Source organism: Dromiciops gliroides, chromosome 1, assembly GCF_019393635.1.
Source record: "Dromiciops gliroides isolate mDroGli1 chromosome 1, mDroGli1.pri, whole genome shotgun sequence".
NCBI lineage: Eukaryota > Metazoa > Chordata > Mammalia > Microbiotheria > Microbiotheriidae > Dromiciops > Dromiciops gliroides.
In genome coordinates this window covers 654,646,485-654,673,776 of record NC_057861.1, presented here as the reverse complement: position 1 = coordinate 654,673,776, position 27,292 = coordinate 654,646,485, and the positions used below count along the sequence as shown (strand labels likewise).

Here is a 27,292-nt window from a genome sequence, read left to right as displayed (position 1 = left end):
CAAAAGGGAGGTCCTTCAAGCTGGATCAGAGAGTGGTTCTCCTGCTGACATCAGCAGCATATGTCACTCAGGACAGGACAGGTGTGGCCCATATCCAATCATCCCTAGTAGGTTTCCCAAACAGTACTAGGTCATTCAGGTGGGACCCGAGGTGTCTGCCAAATTCCATTATTTTACCACAAGACTTTGACTTCCCTCTTAGTCATTTTCTCTAGTGCCCAATAAATGACCGTTTTAATTCTAATTGGACTGTGTGTGAGAGTGTAATTCTTTACAAAGGAATACCTAAGGACCTCCCCTTGCCCTCCCCCACCCAAGATCAAAAGATACCCCAAATCCTCAGGTTCCATGAACTATATAATATGTTGACAAATGGAATATCTTTAGTGCTTTAACATGGGCTACATTTTTAATGTTATAGACCTCAGAGATTATAATAAAATACTGACTGAAGAATAAATCTGTCTGTACATAAAACTAACATACTTTTTCAGTTTCAAGTCCCTTAAAAATGCTAATTTATCCAGAGAAAAAACTAATGTTTATAAAATTTTACTACATTATTCAAGTGGATAGAATATTAGAAAGAAATGTAATTTTAATCAATTATGAGTCATACTTATTTGGCTGCCTCATAGTTGGTGAAATATTTTGAATTAATTTTGTAGTCATTTTTAAAGTGAAAATATTCCAATATCACTTTCAAAGGTCATTTTTACTCTCTTCAATATTTCTTATATATTTCCATAACCAGAAAACTTATATCTAGCCCAATGGAGATTTTAATGGAAATTTAAGACCACTTATTGTGCAATATCATAAGTATGGCATTTACTTTGTAACAACTTGAAGTTTGCAATGACTGGCCTAAGCTATTTTGGATAGCTTTCTTACCCCATGTTCAGAGAAGAATGTGGATTACAAGTCATGTGATCAGTTGAACCACTGTGCTCTCTAAAATGTACATGAACAGCATGTTTTATCTCCTTAATTTTCACTTGGCTGGTAGTCCAAATCTCTGTTTAAAATGTGGATTTCCCACTTGATAGCACTACCACAGCACCTCAAGAGTAATTAGTTGTAAAAAAGGGAATTAAAATTAGTTGCTAAGAAGGGAAAAAATGTCAACGTATCAAACAGATTTTTAGTTTAATTCCTGCAGTATTCTTTTATCTTTTTTGCTCATAGAGCATCAAGTTATAAGCAGGTCCAAGGCAATTGACTCACCTACCATTTTTCAGTTTCCAAATAAAATGTGCTTCTGTTACAGTTGGGATGAAGAAAATTGTTCTTTTGTTCAAATCCCAAGTTTCTGCAATGCCATATATTTTGTATTATTCTATTCTGAGTATGTTTCTAATAGTCATCTCATTTTATAAAGCTTTTCATTTGTTTTCAGAATGTAAGACCAAATAACTTATGGCCTTAAGTAACACTAAAGTAAGAAAAATTGTCATCAGTTATGAAGTTTTGAAGGAGCATTTGGCAAACTTTCACCCCTGAGTGGAATTAGGTTCCCTTGACTTATAAAAGAAAGTTGGGAACATCTAGGGGCTATAATTTAACCATCTCATCTAAATAGTGACACAGGATTTGATCCTGTCCATTACGGATCTCCAGACTTCAAGAATGGAACCAGCCCTCTTAACACCAGTGAGTCATCTGGCTACACTGAGCTGTCCTTAATCTTCCATTAAAAGTTTGAAAACTGGGGGCAGCCAGGTGGCGCAGTGGATAGAGCACTGGCCCTGGAATCAGAAGGACCTGAGTTCAAATCTGGCCTCAGACACTTAATACTTACTAGCTGTATGACCCTATGCAAGTCACTTAACCCCAATTGCCTGACCAAAAAAAAAAGTTTGAAAACTAGGTACAGATAACAATACAATTTTGGAGGGGGGGGGGTTGTTTTTTGGTTTTTTTTGGCAGGGCAGTGAGGGTTAAGTGACTTGCCCAAGGTCACACTGGTAAGTGTCAAGTGTTTGAGGCCAGATTTGAACTCAGGCCCTCTTGAATCCAGGACTGGTGCTTTGTCCACTGCACCACCTAGCCTCTCCTCTAACATACAGTTTTAAACCCAGAACTGAACTAGGGTGCAGACACTGGGAGACTAAAACTAATCCTATGCAATAATTAAAAGGTTTACTAATCATGCTTTTTCCAGTCAAGATAAACAAAATAATGGACAGTAGAATTAAGACAAATTAATGGTTGTTTTAATATAAAATAATTTCCCCACATCTTTCCCTTAGAATTTTTTTTGGGGGGGTGAGGCAATTGGGGTTAAGTGACTTGCCCAGGGTCACACAGCTAGTAAGTGTCAAGTGACTGAAGTCACATTTGAACTCAGGTCCTCCTGACTTCCCTTAGAAATTAACAGGAATGTATCTTTCCTTTAAAAGAAAAGCTTGAATTGCTTTATGACTGAATTAGGATATGCATAAGGATCAGCTCAATTGAATAGATTAACTAATCAACAAGTATTTCTTTTTTGTTTTTTGGTTTGTTTGTTTTTTTTGTGGGGTTTTTTTGGTGAGGCAATTGGGGTTAAGTGACTTGCCTAAGGTCACACAGCTAGTTAAGTGTCAGGTGTCTGAGGCCGGATTTGAACTCAGGTCCTCCTGAATTCAGGGCCAGTGCTTTATCCACTTCACCACCTAGCAGCCCCCTCAACAAGTATTTATTAAGCACCTACTGGGTTGCCTGACACAATGCTAAATTCTGGTTAAAAAACAACAACAAAAACACACCCATCCTCTGATCTCAAGGGCTTAAGTTCTAATGGGGAAAATAGGGTATATCCAGGTCTATACAAAGTAAACATGGAGGGAAAGGCCCCAGCAGCTGAGGAGAGGAAAGGGGACAATAAAGGAGTAGCTGGATCTGAGTCTTCAAACAAGTCAGGAATTCTAAGAGGCAGACATGCGTGAGGATGAGAAGCATTTAAAGCATAATGAACAGCCTGGGCAAAAGCACAGAGACGAAAGATGGAGTGTTGTGCGCCAGAACAGGTAATAAGCTAATATGTAGGATTGGATTGCAGAGTGCATGAAGAGGAAAAGAAGTGTACAAGATTGGAAAGTTAAGAAGGAGACAGGTAGTGAAGAGCTTTAAATTCCAAACGAGTCACTTTTTAAATGAGCAAATTAAGTTAGATTATTTAGGTTAAAATTTATGTGAATCAAATTACTATTTTCATACAAAAGTTGGATATAATGTCAATATGTTAATTAACTCATTTATGATTATGATAAAAACTAAGATGTAACACAGAATAAAGACCAAAACCACTATGGAAGAGTACCAAAAAATGAAATGTAAAATAGAATATGAAACTAAGAATTAATAGGATCATATTGTTTTTTTAAATTAGTAACTAACTGCCAATTCCCCATGCAACTTCCTTCTTGAGTGCATTTTCTTATTAAATAAATCTAGTAATGCACCTACTTAAATTACTGAACAACAGATTTATATACATATGTAAATTGCATAAATGTGAGTTAAACAATATTATAAATAAAATATGTAGTTGTCATTATCTTGTGATACAATTTATCACTAAATTTATCTTTACCTTTATTGTCTGTTTGGTAGTCTGAAGTTTTTGATCAGTTATTTCTTGTTGCTGTGTAAGCTTTTCATTGGCTTCTTTTAATTCTTTATTACAAGCTTCAGCGGACTTTTTCAAATCCTGTAGCGTATTGATTTGCTGCTGCATGGATGAAACTCGTTCACGTAATACTGATTTCCCGAAGTTTACATTGTGCTCATTCTCTTTGTTAACTAAACAAATAACATGGTAAATAATGGTTTCTAGTCTTTTGTAAGATTTAAAATGACAGTTATACAGTTTCAATACATTCTCACCTTTAATAGTAGCTGGTGCATATGCACTTCTCAAAGCACTAATTTTCTTCTTCTGTGAAGATGATCTTCTAGAATCCTTATTATTGATATCCTGAATTTAAAAGCCTCATACAAATTAGATTAGTATTTAAAAATTCTAGTTAAATAAAATAAAACAATAGTTTCACTTACTTAAAACAAGAAGAACACAAATAAAATTCTTATCAAATAAATACGAAAAATGTTAGCAAAATTTTATTTTGTACTTGCCCCAAACCCACAATTTATTGGTTAGGATTAGCTAATTTATGTACTGAAATTCAACTGGCAGGCAGAAGGTCAAATCAACTTGCCAAAATGAACTTTTAGGCCCAATAAAGAAATATAGGACCAAATGTGTCAAGTATTAAAATAAAACATATTGTGAGACTTTGATTATTTTGGTTCTGGGTATATAAATCCATTGCTCCTCTTTTCAATCCTGCCTGACGATCCCTTGGATATTTCACTATGATGTCAGCAGTGGACCTGGGCAAACAGAAGAAATGAAACTTCAGTTGTTCTATTTAGTTACCAGTAATAACAGGAGGAAGAGACTGAAACCACTAATTGAATTGATTTTTAAAAATAATCTGTGTGTTTCAATTACACATGCTACCCTTGTCCTCTGATGACAGAGATAATCAAGGAGTATCTTCGAGTATAAGGCTTTCAGATATCTATGCAAAGATGTAAGAAAAGATGACTCATATGAATTATGAAAATAATATATTCTTGAAATATTTTTCAGCACAGAAGGGGGAAATATTCATTATAAAATTATTTTTTATTTTTATTTATTTATTGATGGCATTTTTGGGTTTTGGTTTTTTTTGCAAGGCAATGAGGGTTAAGTGAATTGCCCAGGGTCACACAGCTAGTAAGCTTCAAGTGTCTGAGGCCAGAGTTGATTGAATTCAGGTTCTCCTGAATCCAGGGCCAGTGTTTTATCCACAGCGCCACCTAGCTGCCCCCATCATTATAAAATTAAGAAAGCAATTCAACCACTACTTTCTGTTTGTACCCAGGTTAAAAGAGAAATTAATGTGTGTAGGTTAAAAAACATTACTTTCCCTTAAGGAATTTACTTTTCTGCAGAAATCCTTGATGATAGTATACTGAGATTCAATAAAATAAAGTTATATTGACTCACTTTCCAAAATTCCTCAACAAATATTGCTTTCCAAAAAATAATTTAAAAAGACATAGACATACATAGTTATTAACATGTTTTAAAACCTAGAAAACAAGAATAAGTATTACTATGGTGGGATTTCCTTTTAGATGGTGAATATTTTGGTTAGGTGCTTAGTTGTGGTTTTTTGTTTTGTTTTGTTTTGGTTTTGGGTTTTGTTTTGTTTTTTTGCTTTAGTATAAGAATAAATTCATTGTAAAAAACGATTGCTTCTCATAAATCAGAAATTCTCTGAAGACCTTAATTCTGGAACAAATTAATGAATGAAGTATTTTAGTTTATGTGGCATTTTTAAAGATATATTATCATAAAAAAGCATTTCTTGGTAGTCACTAAGAAGAAAATGGTATTTTAAAACTAAAATATGGCATTTATTTTTAAGATCAATTCTTTTTGGGAGGAGGCGGCAGGGTAATGAGATTTAAGTGACTTGCCAAGGGTCACACAGCTAGTAAGTGTCAAGTGTCTAAGGCCAGATTTAAAATCAGGTCCTTCTGAATCCAGGGCTGGTGCTTTATCCACTGTTCCACCTAGCTGCCCCCAAGATCAATTCTTAGCAGAGGGAAAAAAAAGCACTGTCTAATCTAAAATAACTGCCATATTAGCTGATAAATATATGCATGTTACCTGTAATTTATTCAGTTCCATTGAAGACCATAAAATAAAGAATACTGACATAAATTCTCATTGTCACAATGGGTTGTACACTTTACAGATAGTGGATAAGCCAAAGGAATGATTAAATATAAAGTATGACTATAAAGTTACAAAGGTGATTTTTTTTTTGGTATCCTGAGACTCAGTGAATTATTTTCCTTCAAAATAACTAATTACCCTGTGACATTCAATACATTCTCCAATCCACTGCTCACAATATTTTTGGAGCTACTCTTCTGGCACAATTCCCAGAGCCCATTTAAAGCCACACAAGGAAATCATTCTTATTGTATGGTCACATATTATTTCTTACTCAAAATAGTACTTCCTAGTTTAATCAGCTATCTCCCACAATCACCAGACTGAGCAGAAAACTAATCTTTAGCAAATTAGAAAAAAACCAATTTCCTCCTCCAAGTTTAAAAAGAATATGTCACAGATTAGAGTAAATTTCAAGAGAACTCCAAAAATGTTTTAAGCTCATAACATTTAGAGATTGAGTCCAACTCTTTCATTTCACAGATGAGAAACCCAAAAATGTTAGGTAACTTACTCAAGGTAAAGCTCAGGAGTATGATTCAAACACAAGACCTTTGACTCCAAATACAGAGTTCTTTCTACTGCACAAAAATAGTTTCAAGGATACAACAGTCTTTGTATGTATCTTGTTTTGTTGTTGGTTTTTTTGTTTTGTTTTGTTTTGTTTTTGTTTTGCGGGGCAGTGAGGGTTAAGTGACTTGCCCAGGGTCACACAGATAAGTGAACTCAGGTCTTCGTGAATCCAGGGCTGATGCTTTATCTACTATGTCACCTAGCTGCCCCACTATATGTATTTAATATGCATGGTAGTCATATTATTCCATAATCGCCATATAAACAAATAAAGCAAGGTATAGGCCAATTGAAAAGACTTAAGACCATATACATTATTTGTCTGTATTCTTTATGAGGAAAAAATTCTTCAATTAGGCTGTGGTGGTTTTTATTTGTCTTTTGTTCTCGAAGACGACCATGACAGATGTCATGACTTGCAATGAATTGAATTTAAGTGAGGAAGGGCTATGCAAAGTCACCAACCTCACTCTCTCCTCTGGAGCCATCTGGGTCCAGTAGCAAGATATAGTATCAGGACTACTGGAGATGGCCCCAGATATTTCAGGAAATTTTTGTTAAGTTACTTGCCCAGGGTCACACAGGTAGTATCTGAGGTCACATTTGAACTCAGATCATCCCACTCTCAGTGTTCTAGCCACTGTGCCACCTAGCTATAGTATCTGTCAACAATCACATATTAGTAGATAGGAATATCATGCACCAAAATAATATTTTTTGAGCCTACCAAAGTGGTAAGTTACATTTGTGATCAAGTTCAATTAAGTTCAACAAATATACAAGTAGCACCTACTATGTATAAGGCATTGTTCTACTAGGAATCAAAATCATGTCCTATGAAGCACATTTGAAGGAACAAGGAATATTTAGTCTTCAGCAGAGATTTTAAGAGGGTAGTAAGGCTACACCCATTGTATTCAGATTTGAAGGGTTGCCATCTGAAAGATGGATTAGATTTATTTTCCTAAACCCAAATGGGAGGTAACTAAATATACTTACAATGAGTTCACATTTAAATAGAGAAGACAACAAGTACCCCCCCACACACACACACCCATACATACATACATGTCTGTGTGTATAGATATATATGCATATATATATATACATATATACAGTATAAATGGAAAGTTAACAAATATGACCATATATGAAGTATTCTAGTAATCTAGTAAGTATAACATAGTTTAGAAAGGAAGGCACCAGCAGTTAAGGGAAAGGCTACATGCAGAAGTTGGTGCCTAGACTGCATCTTAAGATAACAGAAGGGCTCCAGTAGGTGAAGATAAAAAGGGAGTGCATTCCAGGTATATTGGGAAGGCCAGTGCAAAATTCAAATCAGCACAAAGTTGGAAAGGAACTATTTTCTTTTTGTTTAAACAGTAAAAAGCTTCATATCTAATTGTTACTGGAGCAATGTAAAAAAGGAATGGGCTGCCCATAGAACATAGTGAGATCCCCATTATTTGAGGTGGTGTTCAACTGGAAGTTGATGATCATTTGAAAGAGCTACCATATTGGGGATCTTTGATGAAGTGTGAGACAACCTAGATGATCTATGATGGTGTCTATCAACTCTAAGCAACTATAAAGGTTTTGTGCCCCTAGTCAATTGTAGACTTTTTAAAGTTCCTTTTTGATATGCTAGGAACCCTAAAGAAGTCAGTCTTGGTCAGTTAAACAATCGGGTTTAAAAGAACTTTAAAGAGCATAGTCTCCTACAGTTTTAGTGAAAGAACAATCTAGTGTTCAGGGTAAAAGAAAACATTTATCCTTCAACTTTGTACTGGTATGTGCTTAAAGGGCAGACATGATAGTGCATTGAGAAAGTATTATTGATTATCATTAGGTGAGCCCTTAGATGGCAGAGACCAAGGAGTTTTTTGCTTTTCTTGGCATCCCTAGCACTGAGTCCACTGGATGACACAAATAAGTGCTTTAAACATGGTTCCTGGCTGTCTGGAAGGATAGGGGGAAAGGGTAGTGTTTTTAAAAAAATAGTCCACATGAGTGCTGACTTGCTCCAAAGGAAAAAAAAATAAAGTTGCCTCCAGAAGAAAAAATATGTATTGTTTTATATTTAAATGCAGCTAAAAATGACATTTTGTAAGTGCAAAGTTTCTTTACCTAATGAAGACCCTTATGTAGGTCCTCATGAGGTAGAGAACATTAAATATAATTAACATTAAAACTTATGAGGTTATCCTTTCTACCAATATTTTCATTTCTTAAAAAATTATAACTAATTTTTCTTTAACTAATGCTTTCCAGATAAAGTATTACCAGGATATACTATATAATTAATTTTAATCTTTACTATATTCTTTTTGAAAAGAATTTTCAAATTAGGAGCAAGATTAAACTTCAAATCATTAATCATGTTACTTGATGTCGTTATAAGGCAACTTAAGTTTTTTTAAAAGCTATTAAAATAGGTTTTATAAATAGATATAGCTATATTATTACCTTTTTGATTGCACCTTCTATAGCCAATGTAATTTCTTTATCTTTTGCTTGTTCTTCTGTCTGCTTCCCTTCATCTTCTCTTGGACTGACTTTTTGGGATGTTTCCACAATGATTGTTCCTAGGTTTTGAGAGTTCAGTTCTTCAGAATCACTTTCATAAGAAAAATTCAAGAAGAAAATGTATTAAAGTAATTCATGTCTTTCCATGTTTGAGTCTTTAAATAATTCTATCAAGTAAAGTTAAAAAGAATTGAATTCTATAACTATGCCAAGGATACTTGGGAGGAAGGGTGGAATTATACAGGGTAGACATCCACATTAATCAGGACCACAACATAACTATAAAATCTCCATTTTATTTTGTGCTTTACTGTGCGGCTACAGCTGTAGTGTTAATTAAAGAAAATGATAGTACAGCAACAGAGAATCAAGTTAATTATTATTTTCAAATCTCTAATATCCCCCAGGCAAATTTACAATGATGCATACTAGTGGAAATGTCATATGAAAAACCTGTCAGAGATGGCTTACTGTTCTATATGAATTGCCAGATGGGCCCTACCATTTAAAAACACACTTTCAAAGAAAGATAATAGTAATGCAAATATTGAGTTGCCTATATGTATTAAGCAGAAGAAATGACGTATTAAAAGGTGGATTTTGCTATAAAAGGAAATGGTGAGAAAGTAAAACTAATTTAAACTTGGATAGGAATAGTTAATTATATTTGTATGTAGGCAGATTTACTAAACAAATGAGTAAATATATAGCTATGTATGCATACATATATCAATTTATTAAATCTTGTTATGTGTATATATTATATATATATATGATAAAATAAACACTACTTTCAAATTTTCAAATCATTATATTACATATTAGTGTGAATTATTGTTGGTTTGAGAAATTCTAACAATCAAATATAAGTTGTCCAAAATTTGAAAGGCCTGTCTAAAAAGACCATGACTTTCCCATCAGCAGTGGTGTTCAAATGGAATCTGGGTTATTCAAGTTTAGATTGGATTAGAAAAACCCTAAGGTGCCTTCTAAATTAGTTTGAGAATCTGTAACTCAAATTTCATTGATTTGTTTCATATAAGTTCTTAGAAGACGATAAATAGGTTGCCAATCATCTCTGAAACACATAGTATATATACAATCTAACTAAATAAGACAGGGATAAAGTATAAAACTGCAGATTAAAGATTACATGATCTTAGCCTAAAGAAAGCAGGGTTCCTGTATGTAGTAAGTAGATCAAGATACCATGATGCTAGACATTAAGCAAGATGGTTTAATGAAAGGTGGGGTTGGTCCTTTCAACTTGCCACCACTTCAAAACAAAAAGAAATGTGGTGAATAAAGTAATGAAAACAAAAAGGGGAAAGGTAAAAAATAGTCTCCAGCATGTAAATCCTATTTTTAAAAAATAGAAGGCCATTTTTTTGGAATCATTGAACTACAGGTGGATTTCCCACAATGCCCTGTCAATACCTGCACTCTACACTCTATCAATACTCTGGGCTACCGAGTACATGGGTAGTGGGCCATCCAGTGGTCTATCTATGGTGTCCTCTTGTAGTCTCAGAATCTCTTTTAGACAATGATTAAACCGAACATTCCCCAAACCTTAATACACACTGCCCTAGCAGCCATCAAAGACTAATGCCTCAAGAGGGGGAAAAGTCTCAACAATGTAGAGCAAATAAAATATTACCTAGAACAGAAGAAGAGAAGTTTCTGGAAGGAAAGGGAGAGGTGGGATATAAAACTAGCCATCATTCAGCATTACCAAATCACTAAAAACGGAACTAGACTGGTCCATGTTCATACACGGTTTGAGAAATCTGATATATGCCTACAAACCAATTCTAGGGATTGGTTTGGTCAGCTAATTGTTTATCACAATCTAGAAAATAAGTAGTTTTAATGTAGTTAGGCTTTTTCGATCAATAAACCAATAAACACTTATTAAAACCTACTATGTGCAAGACACTGTGCTAAACAATGAGGATACAAAAAGAGGCAAAAGACATTCCCTGACCTAGAGGAGCTTATAGTCTAATGGGGAAAACAACATGCAAACAAATATGTACAAAGCAAGCACTGGAAATAAGAGGGGTTGAGGAAGATGTCCTCAGGTGGGATTTTAGTTGATAATGAAGGAAGGAAGCCTTAAGGATAACAATTATGAAGTTTCTGATACAATGACCTAGACCTGAATTGTCACTATAAAACTCTTCATTTTCATAAACAAATTGGCATGGCTGCGTTCGTGAGGATGCTACCCAGAGAAGGACTCTTCATTCGATTCCTGGACCATGGCTGTCTTAAAGGTTCTGTGTGGGGCTAAAGTGCTTTCAATTACATTTGAGCATTTGAAAATTTATTACCAATTGTTAGAGTGATGTCTGCTTATTCTAAAACTATTTCTATAGGTTTTGATTTGGGTATCATATGCTCAAGTCTATCAATCCTCTTCTTTTTCTTTTTTATTTTTTTAAAAAAAGAGGAATTGTTCATTTTTTTTTTACCTACCTTCAGGTACCCTGTGGTCCTTGAGGGAAGAGACTATATTTTTGTTTGTATTTATATTCCTAGCACTTAGCCCAGTGCCTGGAATAAAGGAAGTGCTCAAAATATCTTATAATAACTAATAATAACATCTAGCATTTATGTAAGGAATAAATTTTGCTAAGTATTTTATACAAATGTTATCTCATAAATATTATCTCATACTCCTGGAAGGTAGGCACAATTATTATCTCCATTTTTTGGATACAGAAACTGAGGTAGAGGGAAGTTAAATGGCTTGTCCAGGGTCACACAGTAGCTATCTGAGGCAAGATTTGAACTCATTTTTATGATTCCAGGTCTAGCACTCTATCCACCGTACCACTAAACTGCCAATATTATGTTTCATTGACTATAAAAAGCTGGAAGGAGGCGAATACTCTGAAGACAATGAAGCTCTACTCTCAGATCTCATTGTGTGAGGATTCTTTGCAGCTGAATGTTTCGTGGGAATGTTTTGTCACATAGTAGTAAATATAATACTTCTTATAGTGAAGTCAAGTTTCATTGCTAAAGAATTCAAGTGACAAATCCAAATTAAAAAAAAAGGAAAAACAATGTAATACGTTTCCCCAAGTATGTGTATATACATATGAATGTGCAGAACTAGGAAGACTTAATAAATTTTCATGTGAAGCATGAAAATATGAATGTACTTATTTACACAACCAGTATCTATATATAAACAACCATAAATACCATATCATTTATAGAATGAGGGAAAAGGTACCAATAGCTTTAGGAATTATGAATAATTAAAATTGAAATATACTTTAAATATGAAGGATAACTCCTTTTTGGGATGTGAATAAGATAGTATCTCACCCAATCTCAAATCTAATGCTTTCCCAGGAAGACATAGGGAAAATTCTGGATTTTGTACTTCCTAAAAGAGCTAGAGAAACTTTAGGGATCAGCTGGTACAACTTAATTTTACAAAAGAATAAACTGAGGAAAAAGAAGATCAATTGTCTTGTCTAAAGTCACAATGAAAGCTGCAAGTCTTATTTCTTGTAAAATTTCACTTCTTGAATATAGAAATCTGAACCAGATGATATCCAAATCTGTAATCTATGGTTCTATTAAGAAGAACTTTGACAAATTGGTCCACAATGATACCAAAACTGATAAAACTAGCTCAACATTAGCAATAAGTTTTCAAAAATTAAAGTGCGATTAAAAAGCTAAACCTATAGAAATGAAAACTGGTTCCTTTGAAATAGTATGAAAAATTAGAGATCATGTCTGTTATTCATTTTGAGTAGAGGATAAAATATAAAAGTGACTTGAGCAAAGATTATTAAAAAAAAAAACCTACCTACTCATTTGCCCTTGTGGATTTATTGTGCACATGTATTTATGGACAGAGATTAGGCAAAGAAATATTACAGATTTTTAGTGCATTCCTGTTGCCATTCACTGGAGGCTATATGATTCAAGATTGGAGAAGTGCACCATGACAACTTTAAAGAACTAATTTTTTTCTACCATCATTCAATTAAAGTTAGTACAATGACTGTGCATAAAACATACATGAAATAATTAGTGAAGATGGTTCTTAATTTAAAGGATGTTAAACAGCTTGTAGACATCTGGTAACAAGCTGAAATGGGTCATTCAAAATTTATCTAACTAAATTAAGGAGGAAAAAATGTTTCTCCTCCTGGGTCGGCATGTCACAAGATAACTAAACCGACTTAGTAGGCTTGCCTGGGAATCCTTAGCTGTCAGTGGTGAATATGCAAAGGGCCAGCAAATTAAATCAACCTGCCAAACTGTCAATTTCAAGCCTCATGACTGCATGAAAATAGCATCACTGGAAGAAATCAAGCATTGCCTTCTTTTGGGCTTCCTGGCACCTATTCAAATACTCATGCAGTTGTGGCTAATTTTGCATGCAAATTTCAGTCAATAAGCTCAGAACAAGACCTCCCAAGATATTTCAAAGGATCTGACAGTATTTTTTCTGAATACCAAATCGACAGTAGTTGAAATTCAATCTCCATTTGCTAGTGCTTTACATATGCATACTGTCCCCTCCAAAGAGCTAAGTTAATGAGAGCCGTACCTGCTTTCACTCATATCCTCCCAGTCGTCCTTATAGTTCTCAAACATATTGCTCATAACCTTGATGGACTGATTGAGAAAAGCCTGGGGACGTCCCGTGGCACCTTTTTTCTTGGCTGCTTTAAATTTAACCTTGGTGGTAGTTGTCTTACATTGTCTACATTGTTCAGTGCTCACCACTTCCAGAGTGGGCTCCTTGGGCATAGCTTTGTCCAGGTACAGTGGAACTTGCTCTACTTGTAACTGGAGTTGGGCTGGAAGCAGTTCTGGTGACTGTACTAGAGGCTGAGCTGGTAGCTGTACTGGTAGCTGAGTTGATACCTGTGTTGGTAGCTGAGTTGATACCTGTGTTGGTAGCTGTGTTGGTAGCTGAACTGGTAGCTGTGCTGGTAGCTGAACTGGTAGCTGTGTTGGTAGCTGAACTGGTAGCTGTGCTGGTAGCTGAACTGGTAGCTGAGTTGGTAGCTGTGCTGATAGCCGAGCTGGTAGCTGTGTTGGTAGCTGAGCTGGTAGTTGAACTGGTAGCTGTGTTGGTAGCTGTGCTGATAGCCGAACTGGTAGCTGAGTTGGTAGCTGTGTTGGTAGCTGTGCTGGTAGCTGTGCTGGTAGCTGTGTTGGTAGCTGTGCCGGTAGTTGAGTTAGTAGCTGAGGTGGCAACTGTGCTAGAGACTGTTTGGGTGGCCGCAGGGGTGGCTGAATTGGCTGTCCTGGTTGCTCTGACTGCATTTCCTTCATATGCTGCCCATCTTGTATCTGCAGCATCTCTTGCATACATTGTATCCCCTGAATCTCCTGAATTCGATGAGCTTTCTGAATTTGATTTGTGTCCTCCATTTCTTGCATCTGATTCCTCAGCTTTTCATTTTCTTTTCTCATTTCATTAATTTCTGCCACTTTTTCCTTCAGAGAATTAATTTCTGCCACTTTTTCCTTCAGAAAATTGACTTCTGCCACTTGTTCCTTCAGGCATTTGACTTCCACTACTTGCTTTCGTAGGGCCTTAACTTCCACCTCCAGCTCCCTGATCTTGAATTCAAGAATAGTTCTGTCTCTTTCCACATCTTCCTTCTCTTTCTGTAGATGTGTTAGCTCTTTTTCTTTTGTTTCTGCATTATCTTGCTGCTGTTTACAGGAAGATTTCATTTCATCATTTTCCTTAGTTAACTTTTTATTTGCTTCTTTCAGTTTTCTTGACTTTTTCTCAAAAGCTTTCAACCGTTTTTCCAAATCCATTACCTAAAACAAAAGTGCATATGGTTTCATTCTTTTCCTTGCTAAATCTAGAATTATGAGAGCGTTGTAACTTAAAATTATGTTTATTTTGTGAAAATAAAGTTACCTTTACTATAAGGTCAAAATCAATCTAGAGTGTTTAATGAATAAATAATTCTAAGGGAGTGTAGAGGAGTATACTCTAACATGAAAAGAGTAAGAAAATAGTAAAAGAAGTTAATGATATTCTAGACAAAATGAAACAGAAGTTAAAGTAAGTTCATAGAAATTGCTAATATATTCTGAGATTGATGCTACTTTGGCTATACATACAATTTTTGTGAACAATATTTTCATGATGGAAAAATTATTTGTCTGAGCAAAATCATTTGAAAGAGTATACATAAATTACAAAGATAAAGCCAAATTTACATGGATTTGAACATTTAAGTCATGGGCCTACAAAACTGACAAAGACTGGACTCAAAATTGAATACCTCTTAAAAATCAAGATGATTTCAGTGGTGCTTATAATTTTCTAAAATGTACTCAAATATCTACTTTCTAATACTGCAATATGTCTTGGACAGGGGGCAGCTAGGTGGCGCAGTGGATAGAGCACCGGCCCTGGAGTCAGGAGGACCAGAGTTCAAATCCAGTCTCAGACACTTAACACTTACTAGCTGTGTGACCCTGGGCAAGTCACTTAACCCCAATTGCCTCACTAAAATAAATATATAAATAAATATGTCTTGGACATATTTTCTTTTAAAAATGTTTTCTACCTGGAAAGACACATTTGATAGATCCTTTTTTGCTCTGATCTATCAAAGGATTGGGAGCTAGAGGGAAACTTCAGATGCCATTGAATACAGTTCCTTCATTTTATAGAGGAAAAAACTGAAGCAAGTAGCATTAAAGTGGTTTCCCCCGATGACACAGTTAATACAGATCTGAGGGTATGAATCCAAGGCTTCCTGGCACAAAGTCCAGTGTCTTAACCACAGTATACAATGTCTCTCAATTTAGCTTAGATTAAGTACTGTAGGATGATAATGTATTATCTGGAATTTTAAAAGTTTAGCCTAACAGCTAAAACACAGAGGATAGAGTTGAGATTAATTAGGCAACCAGGGTTTCCTCCCTACAGTCATCTGTCTAAATTGTTGGTATTGGTTGTCTAAAATGTCTCAGTTTTGCCAGATAATTAAATAAACTCCTGATTATCACAAGCTGGGTAAACCTATATTTGAAAAAGCCAATGCAAATATTTCATAATTAAAGACAAATGATTTTGGATTTATCTTGCCATCACAGATGAGAAAGGCTAAATGTATTTTGGTTCAATTTAGTGATGCTTTGCTTAAGTCTGGAGAGTTTGAACCCTTCACTTCTCAGGTTACCACAAAATGAGAAATGAACATTTTTTTCATGGTTGGATATAATTTTTACCATTATTCTTATCAGTAGTAGATGATTAAGTATAAACTAGAATAACAAAGGCCAGTTTGGCATAATGTGAACTAATCCCTCCAATAAGAGTAAGGACTAGTGATTTCATTGATACAGGAAGCACCCTCTATCAACTCTAATCAATACCTTCTCTTTACCTTTAGACAGCTACTTACATCATTGAGAGTTAAATAACTTGCTCAAGTTCACACAACCAGTATGTGTCTTCCTGGATTTAAGACCAGCTCTCTATTCACCGTACCATCATTGCCTCTCTCCAAGAAAGTGTAATGAATTTATTAAAGTATTTTTAGAGAATTCTAAATATACTCAGATACATTAAATCAAGTATTTTTAGAGGCCACTAACTTTACTCTTAAGTACATATGTGCAAAAGAATAGGTACAAAAAGATACATATCTACTTCTAGAATTTCTATTACTAAATGCTTTTTTGAAAAAAGACTGCTTCTAATTTATTTTTTAAATAATGTCCCTCAAAAGAAAAAATAATTGGTCAGTTAGTAAAAGGCCGAAATTAGAGAACTCAGTAAAACTGGTTACAATAGTAATTCCAAAAAGTTATTAGATTTTTCAATTATATTAGTAATAAGGAATATGATAAAATTCCTAAGAAGTAAATTTCCATAACATGACTCCTTTTATTATTTTTTGCATGACTCAATCAATTACATTGTATCCTTTGAATTATGGACAGGGAGTTGGGAAAAGAGGCCATGTGGTATAGAGAAAAATCTTTTTGAAGTATAGGTTTGACCATGCCCCACCCCACCATCCAATACACATACACTCTCTCTCTCTCTCTCTCTCTCTCTCTCTCTCTCTCTCTCTCTCTCTCTCAATAAACTCCTATGCCTGGCTCTGTATTTACCTCTAGGATCAACTATAGAATGGCCTTTAAAGCCTTCCACTAACTAGGCCTTGCCTACATTTACAGTCTTCTTATACTCGACTCCTTCAAATACTCTAGGATAAAGTGACCTGGGCCTTCTTGCTATTCCTTATACAGTACCCTATCTCCTAACTTTATTAGTGTTTACTGGCTGTCCCCATGAACCTGGCATGCTCTCCCTTTTCACCTATGACTTCTGAATTTCCTTGAGTCAGCTCAAATCCTACCTTCTGCAAGATTCTCCTCCTCAACTCCAAATTCAATCCACTAAGTGTCTTCCTTCTATTTACACTTATATAATGTGTCTGTACATAGCTGTTTGAATGTCTCTCCCGTTGGAATGTGGGATCCTTGAGGGAAGTGACCGTGTTTTTCACATTCTTTGTATTCCCCAAGGATTAACACAGTCCCTAACACATAGCAAGTGCTTAGTAAATGCTTGCTGATAATGCTTATGATACAAGAGGTCTTGTCTTGATGGGTGACGCTGGGCAAGTCATTTTATTTCTCTGTGCTGTACTTTCCTTACATGTAAAATGTAAAATTGGGTTCTATACTTCTTTGGTCCTTTTGGGTCTAAATCTATGATCCTAAGTTTGATATTTACTAGGCATGAACCTGGACAAGTCGAATTAAATTTAAATATACAAAAAAGAAGGCAGAATAGAGAGGGGATCTCAAAGCCAAAAAGACCTAGGTTCAAATCCCATCCTTCTCACATATTCCCCATGTGACACTGGGCAAGATGCTCACCTTCTTTATACCCCAGACAACTGTCAAAGATGGGGATTCCTGAGGCCTAAAAACTTTTTGTAAAAAATATTTTGATAACTGTTTTCAATATAATTTATTTCTTTTGTAATAATTTATATTTTATATTATTCATTTAAAAAATTATTCTGATAGCCTATATCCATATGTTTTCCCAGACTGACACAAAAAAGGTTACAAAACCCCTGGTCTAAGACATAACACTGAGAAGGTACTAGCCCTCATGGTAGGTGTTTTCTTACTGGGAATCTCATATACCAATGAAATCACAATTCCAAACCACAAAATTAGTATTATTTTTCATTAAATTAGAATGATTTTTTTTTAATTTGTAAAGGACTGATTGACATTTTACACGCCAGTTAAAAGTCAAGGGTGGGAGCATTAGACTTTTTAAACTTCTTTATAAAACTTAAATAAGTTGACAATAAGTCATACATACTCAAATCTATACATAGAAATAAAGTTAATAATAGTATTACTTTAATTTTCTCATATAAAAGTGAAGATGGAAAACAGAACAAAAATAATACCTCTCAATAATCTATATGGTGGTTCATACCCTTTGACTCAGCACTACCACTTGCATTTCATTAATTTTCATTTCATTCACTAATTTGAGATAATAAATAAGCAAATATATCTTATTGACTGAATGTCTCAAACATGAATATAGATATTATAAGTACTAAAAAACTAAGTCAATTTAAATAGTGTTATAAAATCAAATTAGCATTGTAATTCTGTATTTCCTTGATCAAGGAATATTCATATTATATATATTACCACATGGGGATCTGAGAAATCTTTTGATGTTATAAAGGGGTCCTCAAACTTGAGAAGCCTAGGAACTCCTAGTGAAGATAGCAAGGCGCATTTTATAGGTTCTAATAAAATGTTGTACACACTGAAAGTTCCTAGTATATGCTATTAACAGATTGGCTCCGGATAAAATGAATTAAAAGAGATATAAAGTTTTTTAGTAAAGAAGGATAAGGGAGTAACTGAAGGAAAATCACTTGGCATCTGGGCTAAATCATCTGAAATATCAAAGAAAAATTCCAAATGGATAGCAGACAAAATATGTGTTTTCTTTAAAGATTTCATGTTCAATTTTTCCTTCCTTAACCAAAAGGTTTTAAATAAATTATTATCTTAGAAAGATGTAGCAAATTTCATTTAAAATAAATCACTGGATAATGCATAAATTAAAATAATACTATACTGATTAAAAATACTATAAATGGCATATTTCAGTTTTCCCAGATAAAAACTATAATTCAGTCTTGACCCATTCTGCTCTTTTCTTTCTGAACTAATCTGGATTTCTTCTATAAGGCATCAATGGTTATATCAAAGTAGATAGTGCTACTGTCAAATACAGAAAACTATCTAAAAGAAAGTTATGATCATTCCATTAATCTCATTTATCACTACAGTAGTGATAAATTAATATGCTCATTTGAAACACAGCCAAACTAAAAAATATATTATTAGTTATTTAGCAGTTAAAATTGATTTTTAAATTTCTAACATTGAAGGCATTTATAATAAAACATAAATTCACCTGAATTTATACCCTAAGACAGCAGTGTGGTATAATATATCCATAGAGATAAATATCATACTGAACCTGGCAAACAAAATTATGTTTTTTAAACATAAATGATAAGCCAGTATAAACTATGTGACATCCTAGATGTTAGTGCTCAAATAATTTCAATTACACATTCTACCTTAAGATAAATGAATGTGAGTATTTCTTGTTCTCTGTGTTATTATTTTAACATGATGTTTGTCATTCAGTAATAACGAGATGACAGCCTTCATTACCTGACCATATGGCAAGTGTTGTAAGTATATGCGATTATGTCATCTGCTATAAATTATTACAAGTTAGTCTAAAAATATAAGAAAATAGATGTAACCGTACTGATACTTTAGATTATATGTTGTTATATTATTATATGTTCTCCTGTTGTAAAAAATTTCCAATAAGCAAAGTTAATTCACTTTGGTCAAATGACAATCCATTTAAAGAACAAGTATTTTTAAAGGATGCATTTTTTTTATAACAAACTAAGACATATGGCAAAATACAACTGAGCCCCCTTAAGTGAACATCTGTTAACACAACATACTTGTGTATCAAAGTATGAATTAAAACATAAATATGAATCATAATATTTACTTGTTAAATGATAAGGCTCATAACAATATCTACCTATTAATGTTAGGTCTACTACATAGTAGCATGCTCACTGTAAATTAAAAGTAAATGATGAACTTATGAGTAGATTTAACTATAAAATTCAAAGAACTAAGCAATTTACTTTATGTAAATATTTTATATGTAAAACTTAAAAAACATATTATGAAATTATAGTGTGAAACTATGTATAGCTTTACTTTAGCTTAGAAGCTGGATGTTTACACGTTTAATATTGTATAGCATGAAGAAGCCTAACTTTTCCAGTTTAAATATCTAAACTATACCAAGAGGCAATATGCTATAATGGATCAAAAGTTAGCTTCCATACTGGAAAGACCTGGATAAAAATCCTTTCTCAGACACATACAAGCCACGGTCCCCGGGGCCAGTCATTTGACCTCCTGATGCTATAGGCACCTCTCTCAGCCTTTTCAGTGGCAGGGAAGGTGCCCTATCCCAGTGAATTTCCATATTCAGTCCCTACTCTTTTTCCTAAACTACAAATAGTAAGAAAATGTTATATTTTAATTTTTAAATCTATTGCTTTCATTCCCTTCACTCTAAAATATTTTAATCCATCCATACATAAGCACAAATTTCTCAACATTTATTTCATACTCATTCATTTTTGACCCAGTTTTGGCAAACCAACCAGTGAACTGAAAGCAAGCATTCACCAAATACATCAATGCACTCTAGTTTAAAATTGCATTATCCTTTATATGAAAATGTAAATTTAACTTCCTTAGCTCTATAGTAAAGATTAATATACCTTCTGTAATGTCTCATCCGATTTTTGTTTCAGCTTCTTCTCTGAAATATCATTCTGGATGTCCTGATCTTCACAAAGTTTATAGAGTAGTTCTGGCAGAGAATAAATAATATGTTATGCCACTTCATACCCCACTACAACATCACTGTCATTTTAAGGATGTAAGTTCTATAGTTTCTCCATTATGAATAATAGAGTCCATTTCCTTGTCAAGTCTTTGGCCAGTAGTTGCACAGTAACCTCTCTCACAACTATGTGCCACATAATTATGGATCTTTGTTGTATCACAGGGTGTTTTTTTTTTTTCCTGCAGTACAAGCTTTTCAAAGATACAATAGATCCGGAGGTTAAAGATCCTATACTTTTATTCTCACTTTCATTCTTTTATAGACTATTCCTCTTTTGCTTTAAAAGCAGAATTCATTTCCATTTTATCTATATAGTCACTACTAGTTTTGTTCTTTGAGTCTTATTCCCTGCCAGGAGGATGAAAGTGATTGCTCAACAAAGCAAATAGTCAGAGAATTAGGATGGACTGAAACTTTAAACCTTTTTTGTTAAGTGAAAGATCAGGCACTCTACCGGATAAATCACAGAAGTCATTTTCCTGTAAAGCTGTGAATTCATAACAATTAGAAACCCAGATGCTACAGTGAACTTATATCTACAAAACATTCCAAAAAGCAGCTAAACTTTTCCTGACAAATGCAAAATTTTCTATTAATAAAACAATTAGCAATTTTTTAAACCTAAAAACCTTTGTTATAAGTACTAAAATTAAAGTGATCTAAAATGGATCAATTTGTTATGCTTCATATTAGGCAAAACACTGTTCTCAAAAAATAGTTCTATACTCAGTAATTTTAGGGAATATTAAATCTCTCAAAAATAAAGGGAAAAAATGAAATTGAATTAGGCTAAAGGAATAAGTGTTAATGTTTTCTTGAGAATATTTTAAAACACATTTGGACATTTTAGGTCAGTGCAAAACTCTGATTTACCAACAAAGGAGGCTGAGAAAATAGTTTTATTCACCAAAGAGTAACAATCACCTTGGTTTAAACAGTGATTAATAAGTTTGTTAGAATGAATTAGGCATTTCTTTTGTCTTTGGAACATGTCATACTCAATTAAAACTTCTATGTTCATGAAATAAATGGAACACTATTCTACTAATAACAAAACCTAAAAAAGGAAGAACTCCTCATCTAGGGAATATGTACCTTTACCTTGATAGTAATCTCTTAGCTCCCTTGTTTTTGTTTTTGTTTTTGTTTTTAATTATAGTCCCCTAACACAGTAGTACTGAATAAATTTACAATATTTTAAAAGCAATACACAAATATGATATGCAAATAATATTCATCTTTTATGCGTATTTAGTTGTCTGGATGCCTACTATGTTTCTGGATACAATATTTACCACTTATTTATCTTAAAAACCAAGATGTTTCTGGATTCAAAGTGAATAAGCCAGAGAACAAAACAATAGTTAACTATATTAAAATAGATGTTACAGAACCACTTACAAATAAAACCACTGAAACTATACATGTTTTAAAAATCAACTAAATGAAAGCTTGTTAAAATTAAGTGTTTATAAAAATAAAATAAATAAATGCTACAACACAGTTATCTGGAGTCAAATTTGTAGAACAAAATCAGCCTAATTTCTTGACTTCTTACAAATCAAACCAACAATAATTTATTAGTGTCTACTGTATTCAAGACACTGCACTAGGTTCTGCTAGTTGGTTGGTTCTTGTCCTTTGTGTCCAAAGAGACCAAAGTGATATCACTACGTCATGGTCAAGGTACAGTGTGTATGATTGTGGCTAATCAGAACAATAGGAGCTCAGAAGGCTCCATCATAGGACAGGCTAGCACATAGTCCATATGAACATTTGGAGTAGAGATGTCTCTAAATTTGCACAGCTCACACTTCTTTTGAGCTACTCCAATTCTGCTCTGCTCATTAAGCACTGGGCCTTCTTTGATGTGGGCACACTATGCTGGGAAGTTCTGTGACAGTGTCTCTCATGTCTCACAATCAATTCCAATGTTTTCCAGAGAGACTTTGAGAGTTTTCGGCAATGTTGTCAGATGCCTTCAATGAGGATGAAAATGGCATCAAGTTCAGCTACCACGCTGACAGTAAATTATTTAACTTTTAAAAGATAATACACCAAAACTAAGTAGAGGGAAAGTTGAAGAGCTGCTTTTTGTTCATAAATGATTGTGCACTCAACACAGCCTCTGAGACTGAGATGAAGCAGAATATGGATCAATTCTCTGCTGCATATGCTAATTTTGGTCTGACAATTAACACCAAGAAAACAGAGGACCTCCATCAGTCACCACCACACCATCCATACATGCAACTATTGGTTACGGCAAATGGAGAAATTCTGAGTGTTGTGAATTAAGTTCACATATACTGCAGTGTACTTTCCAGGGATATACACATAGATGATGAGGTTGATACTAGCTCAGTGTTTGGGAGGCTCCAAAAGAAAGAATGGGAGAGAAGAGGTGTTAGGATGCCTACCAAACGGAAGGTCTAAAGAGCCATTGTGCTGACGTTATTATTGTATGCCTCTGAAACCTGGAGACTATAGCAGTACCATGCCAGGAAACTGAATCACCACCATTTGAATTGTCTTAGGAAGATTATAAAGATCACCTGGCAAGATAATGTACTGAACACTGAGGTCCTTTCTCAAGCTGAACTGCCAATCACTCAAACTCTACTGCACAGAGCAATGGGCTGGCTACATTTTTGAATGTCAAACATACATTTGCCTAAAAGACAATTTTATGAAGAATTCACATAAAACAAACATTCACAGAGGTCAGAAGAAGCAATATAAGGCTAGTTCTGCTAGGCTTGGTTGTAAAGAATTTGTGGGAAGTATCATAATTCCACAATGACTTCTAGAATCAGGAGTAAAAAAGCAACAATGAAAATGTTAACTTTGGAATTATTACATTAAATGTGGTATTCCAAGTTTAGGGGTGTTAAAACAGTAAGCCCCAACCTGGAAAATACATCCCTGGTTAACAACAAACTCCAGGGATGGGATGCAAAGAAATAAAGTTCTCCTTTAAAAAGAATGGTTTCCAGGGGGCAGCTAGGTGGCACAGTGGATAAAGCACTGGCTCTGGATTCAGGAGGACCTGGGTTCAAATACGGCCTCAGACACTTGACACTTACTAGCTGTATGACCCTGGGCAAGTCACTTAAGTCTCATTGTCCCACCAAAAAAAAAAAAAGAATGATTTCACCTTTGCCAATACAGAGGATGGCAGGTAAGAGGATGAATGAAATTGAGTGGCCTTTTCTCTGGGGACCTTCATTCCTATTTTTAAAGGACAGTCTAATTCTTAAGGTCATGCTCCACATTATACTGAATCTAAAGGATAATAGAGCTTATTGATTCCTGATTTATGAACTATTTGATGGAAGACCCAGGATAACCAGTACCTAAACCTGAACCAGATTTATCAACTTGCTGTAAGGAAAACTATGACACCCAAATCTCAACTTCCATGGTTTGTTTTTCTTCAGCATAGAAGCAACAATTTTCACTTTGCTGGTTATTATCCTATCCTCCTCTTTCTTCAGACCAAAAAATGTGTAAATAATAAATTCCAAAATTTCCCTAAGTCCTTACGTGTCTTCATTTTCTATCTTCCCAATGCAACGTTTTCTCCACAAACTGGCTTCTTTGTCTTATCACTTCAGTGACATTCTAATATCACAAAAGGTGTCATTCTTATCTCTCCTAGCTTTCCTTATTTCCTCTACTTCTTGACCCTACTAATCTTCAGGCTTTCTCTTTTTTTTTGTTTGTTTGTTTTTGTTTTTGTAGGGAAATGAGGGTTAAGTGACTTGCCCAAGGTCACACAGCTAGTAAGTGTCAAGTGTCTGAGGCTGGATTTGAACTCAGGTCCTCCTGAATCCAAGGCCAGTGCTTTATCCACTGCGCCACCTAGCCACCACCCAGACTTTCTCTTAATATGGATTTCATGACACTCTCATCTCCTGAGTTTCCTTTCCTTTTTCTAAAGCTAACTTTCCTCTTCCCCATCCCTTAACTGGGGAAAGTCTACTATCATGTAAGTAAAGTTTGGATTATATATCCCTAAATTTATTACCTAACCCTCACTTACAACAATGTTTTTGTTTCTTGTCAGACTAACAGAGGGGTTCACAAAATCTTCCTGCATTTCACTATCTAAAATCACTTAATATCATGTATAGACCTGAATATGGCATTGTGAACTCCTTTTCCAGATAAATTATCTAAAAATTAACATATGTATCACAAAAGCAATCCCTGGTGAGTTTCACTATTCCTATTTCTCCCTGTATAGACATATTGGTATTGTCTTTTTATTACTTTTTCTCTATCTCTGAGTAAGTCTTAATGATTAAACAACTACCATGGATCCATGGTGACTCAATTTTTTAAAACAGCTTTTGTTGTAGAATTTTGCCATGCAAATTTGTAAGTCTAAATTAATTACATTCTTTAGGTTTTCTTCATCTTCATTTTTGTCTACTTCTTCAAAGTCCTCTAGTAGATTAGACAAACATAATATTTCAACTTAATTAAATAACTATCCATCAATTCAATTTATCAAGGACAATTATTGGTAATATGGAGCAAAAAAAAGAGTTCAAGACATAGTTTCTATTCACAAATAATTTATAATCTATGGGCAGATATAAGCCATGTAAACAAGATTTGGTAGATGTGATAATATGTAATGCTATTTAATAGAAGCAAAAAGTTCAATAGGAATTAGAGAAAAAATCAATTGATATGGGCTATGATCATCAAGGACAAATTCAAGAAAAAGGTGGAATTTGAGAAGTGCCTTGCAGGAAAAGGAGAAAAAGGATGAATAAAAAAAGAGAGAACTGCAGAAGAGAGAGAGCTAGCACATGCAAAGGGACAAAAAATGGGGAGAAGTGTTAGGAAACCAAACTCATTGAAGAAGAAAAGGTTCTTGAAAGCGAAGAGTAGAAAATAGAGCTGTATGTGTGTGTGTGTGTATTCATTTACATAATTAATTTACCTTCTCTTTCTTGTTCCAGATATGCATTCGCTTCTTGCATTTTAGCTACTTCCACAGATCTAAAAACTTTAAGTTGATCCAACTCTTCTTCAAGATTCACACTATTTAAAAAATTCAGAATAATGTATTACTTTTTAATATATTGAAACATAAAAGTAAATGTTAGTCAAATCAGTCAACAAGCATTTACTAGATTTCTACTATTTGACACGTAATGTGCTAAGCACTGGGGATACCAAACACACACACACACACACACACACACACAAACAGTAAAATGTAATGGGAGAGACATCATGCAAATAACTGTGTACAAACAATCTATATGTAGAACCAATTGGTGACAATGAATAGAGGCAAGGCACTACTTAAGAGAGATTTGGAAAAGCTTCTTGTACAAGTCAGGATTTAGATCTAGAACTTGAAGAATGCCAGGATGGGAAGATGATGAGAAAGATGATTCCAGGCATGGTGGGACAGCTGCTGAAAATTCTCACAAGAGGAACATACGGGGAGTATTTCATGCCAGGAACAGCAAGGAAGCCAGAATTACTGGACTAAAGACAATAACTCAAGGTCATTCAATTTGGGAAATAGGTTTGTCCATATGGGACTATAAACACTGTTAGAACTAGTTTCCATATACATAACATAAATTGAAAGTTTTAGGCTTTATAGTAATGAGTGTGTGTGTGTGTGTGTGTGTGTGTGTGTGTGTGTGTACATATATGGTTGTACATTTCTTTTATAAGATAAATGACCAAATAAATGTCCACTTAAAGCTAACATTTTCATCTGTCAAAGTACAATATAAGCTAAAATAAGAATTAAGGGAAGAAATAAAATGAAGATATATAGAGTTGTCATGGAAATTTTCCATATGAATCATATGGGCTACATATTACTCAGTGGAATAAATCTTCAATATGTGAAGTGAAGGTTTGAGGAGGAGAATGACGTAGTCAGATATTTACTCTAGCAAGATTTGGAAGTCAGATTATGGAAGCCAAATTAGAGAAAGAAAAGACATGGGGCAAAAAAATAATTAAGAGGTTACTAGTGCAGTTAAATGATGATGAGGACCTCACCTATAGTGGTGGCTATGTGCATTAAGAGTAGAAGGATAGATAGATAGATAGATAGATAGATAGATAGATAGATAGATAGATAGATAGATAGATAGATAGATTTTATTGAACTGAAAAAAATTTCTTGTGTTTACTGAAGCAAATTCTTTTCTTCAAAGTTTATAATAAAAAATCCACAATAGAAAATTCAGTATTTTTGGTAGGCATTTTTTGAATAGAAATGTTCTTCTAGAGATGAAAACATGTTTTACCAGTATCAATAATAAGTAAAGAACCTAAGTGCATATATTTAATTCATATTCAACATTTTCTAATTTTTAAAAGAG

At 34.2% G+C, this 27,292-nt stretch overlaps 1 protein-coding gene across 1 annotated transcript in view; it reads right to left on the bottom strand.

Annotated features, from left to right (window-relative positions):
• The window catches only part of CNTLN (centlein), a 427,039-nt gene that overhangs the window by 138,846 nt on the left and 260,901 nt on the right, over nt 1–27,292 (bottom strand). The window contains 6 exon segments of the mRNA XM_043979121.1: nt 3,578–3,786; nt 3,871–3,961; nt 8,819–8,969; nt 13,464–14,698; nt 20,794–20,885; nt 25,879–25,979. Of these exon segments, the coding sequence (XP_043835056.1) occupies nt 3,578–3,786; nt 3,871–3,961; nt 8,819–8,969; nt 13,464–14,698; nt 20,794–20,885; nt 25,879–25,979 (1,879 nt within the window).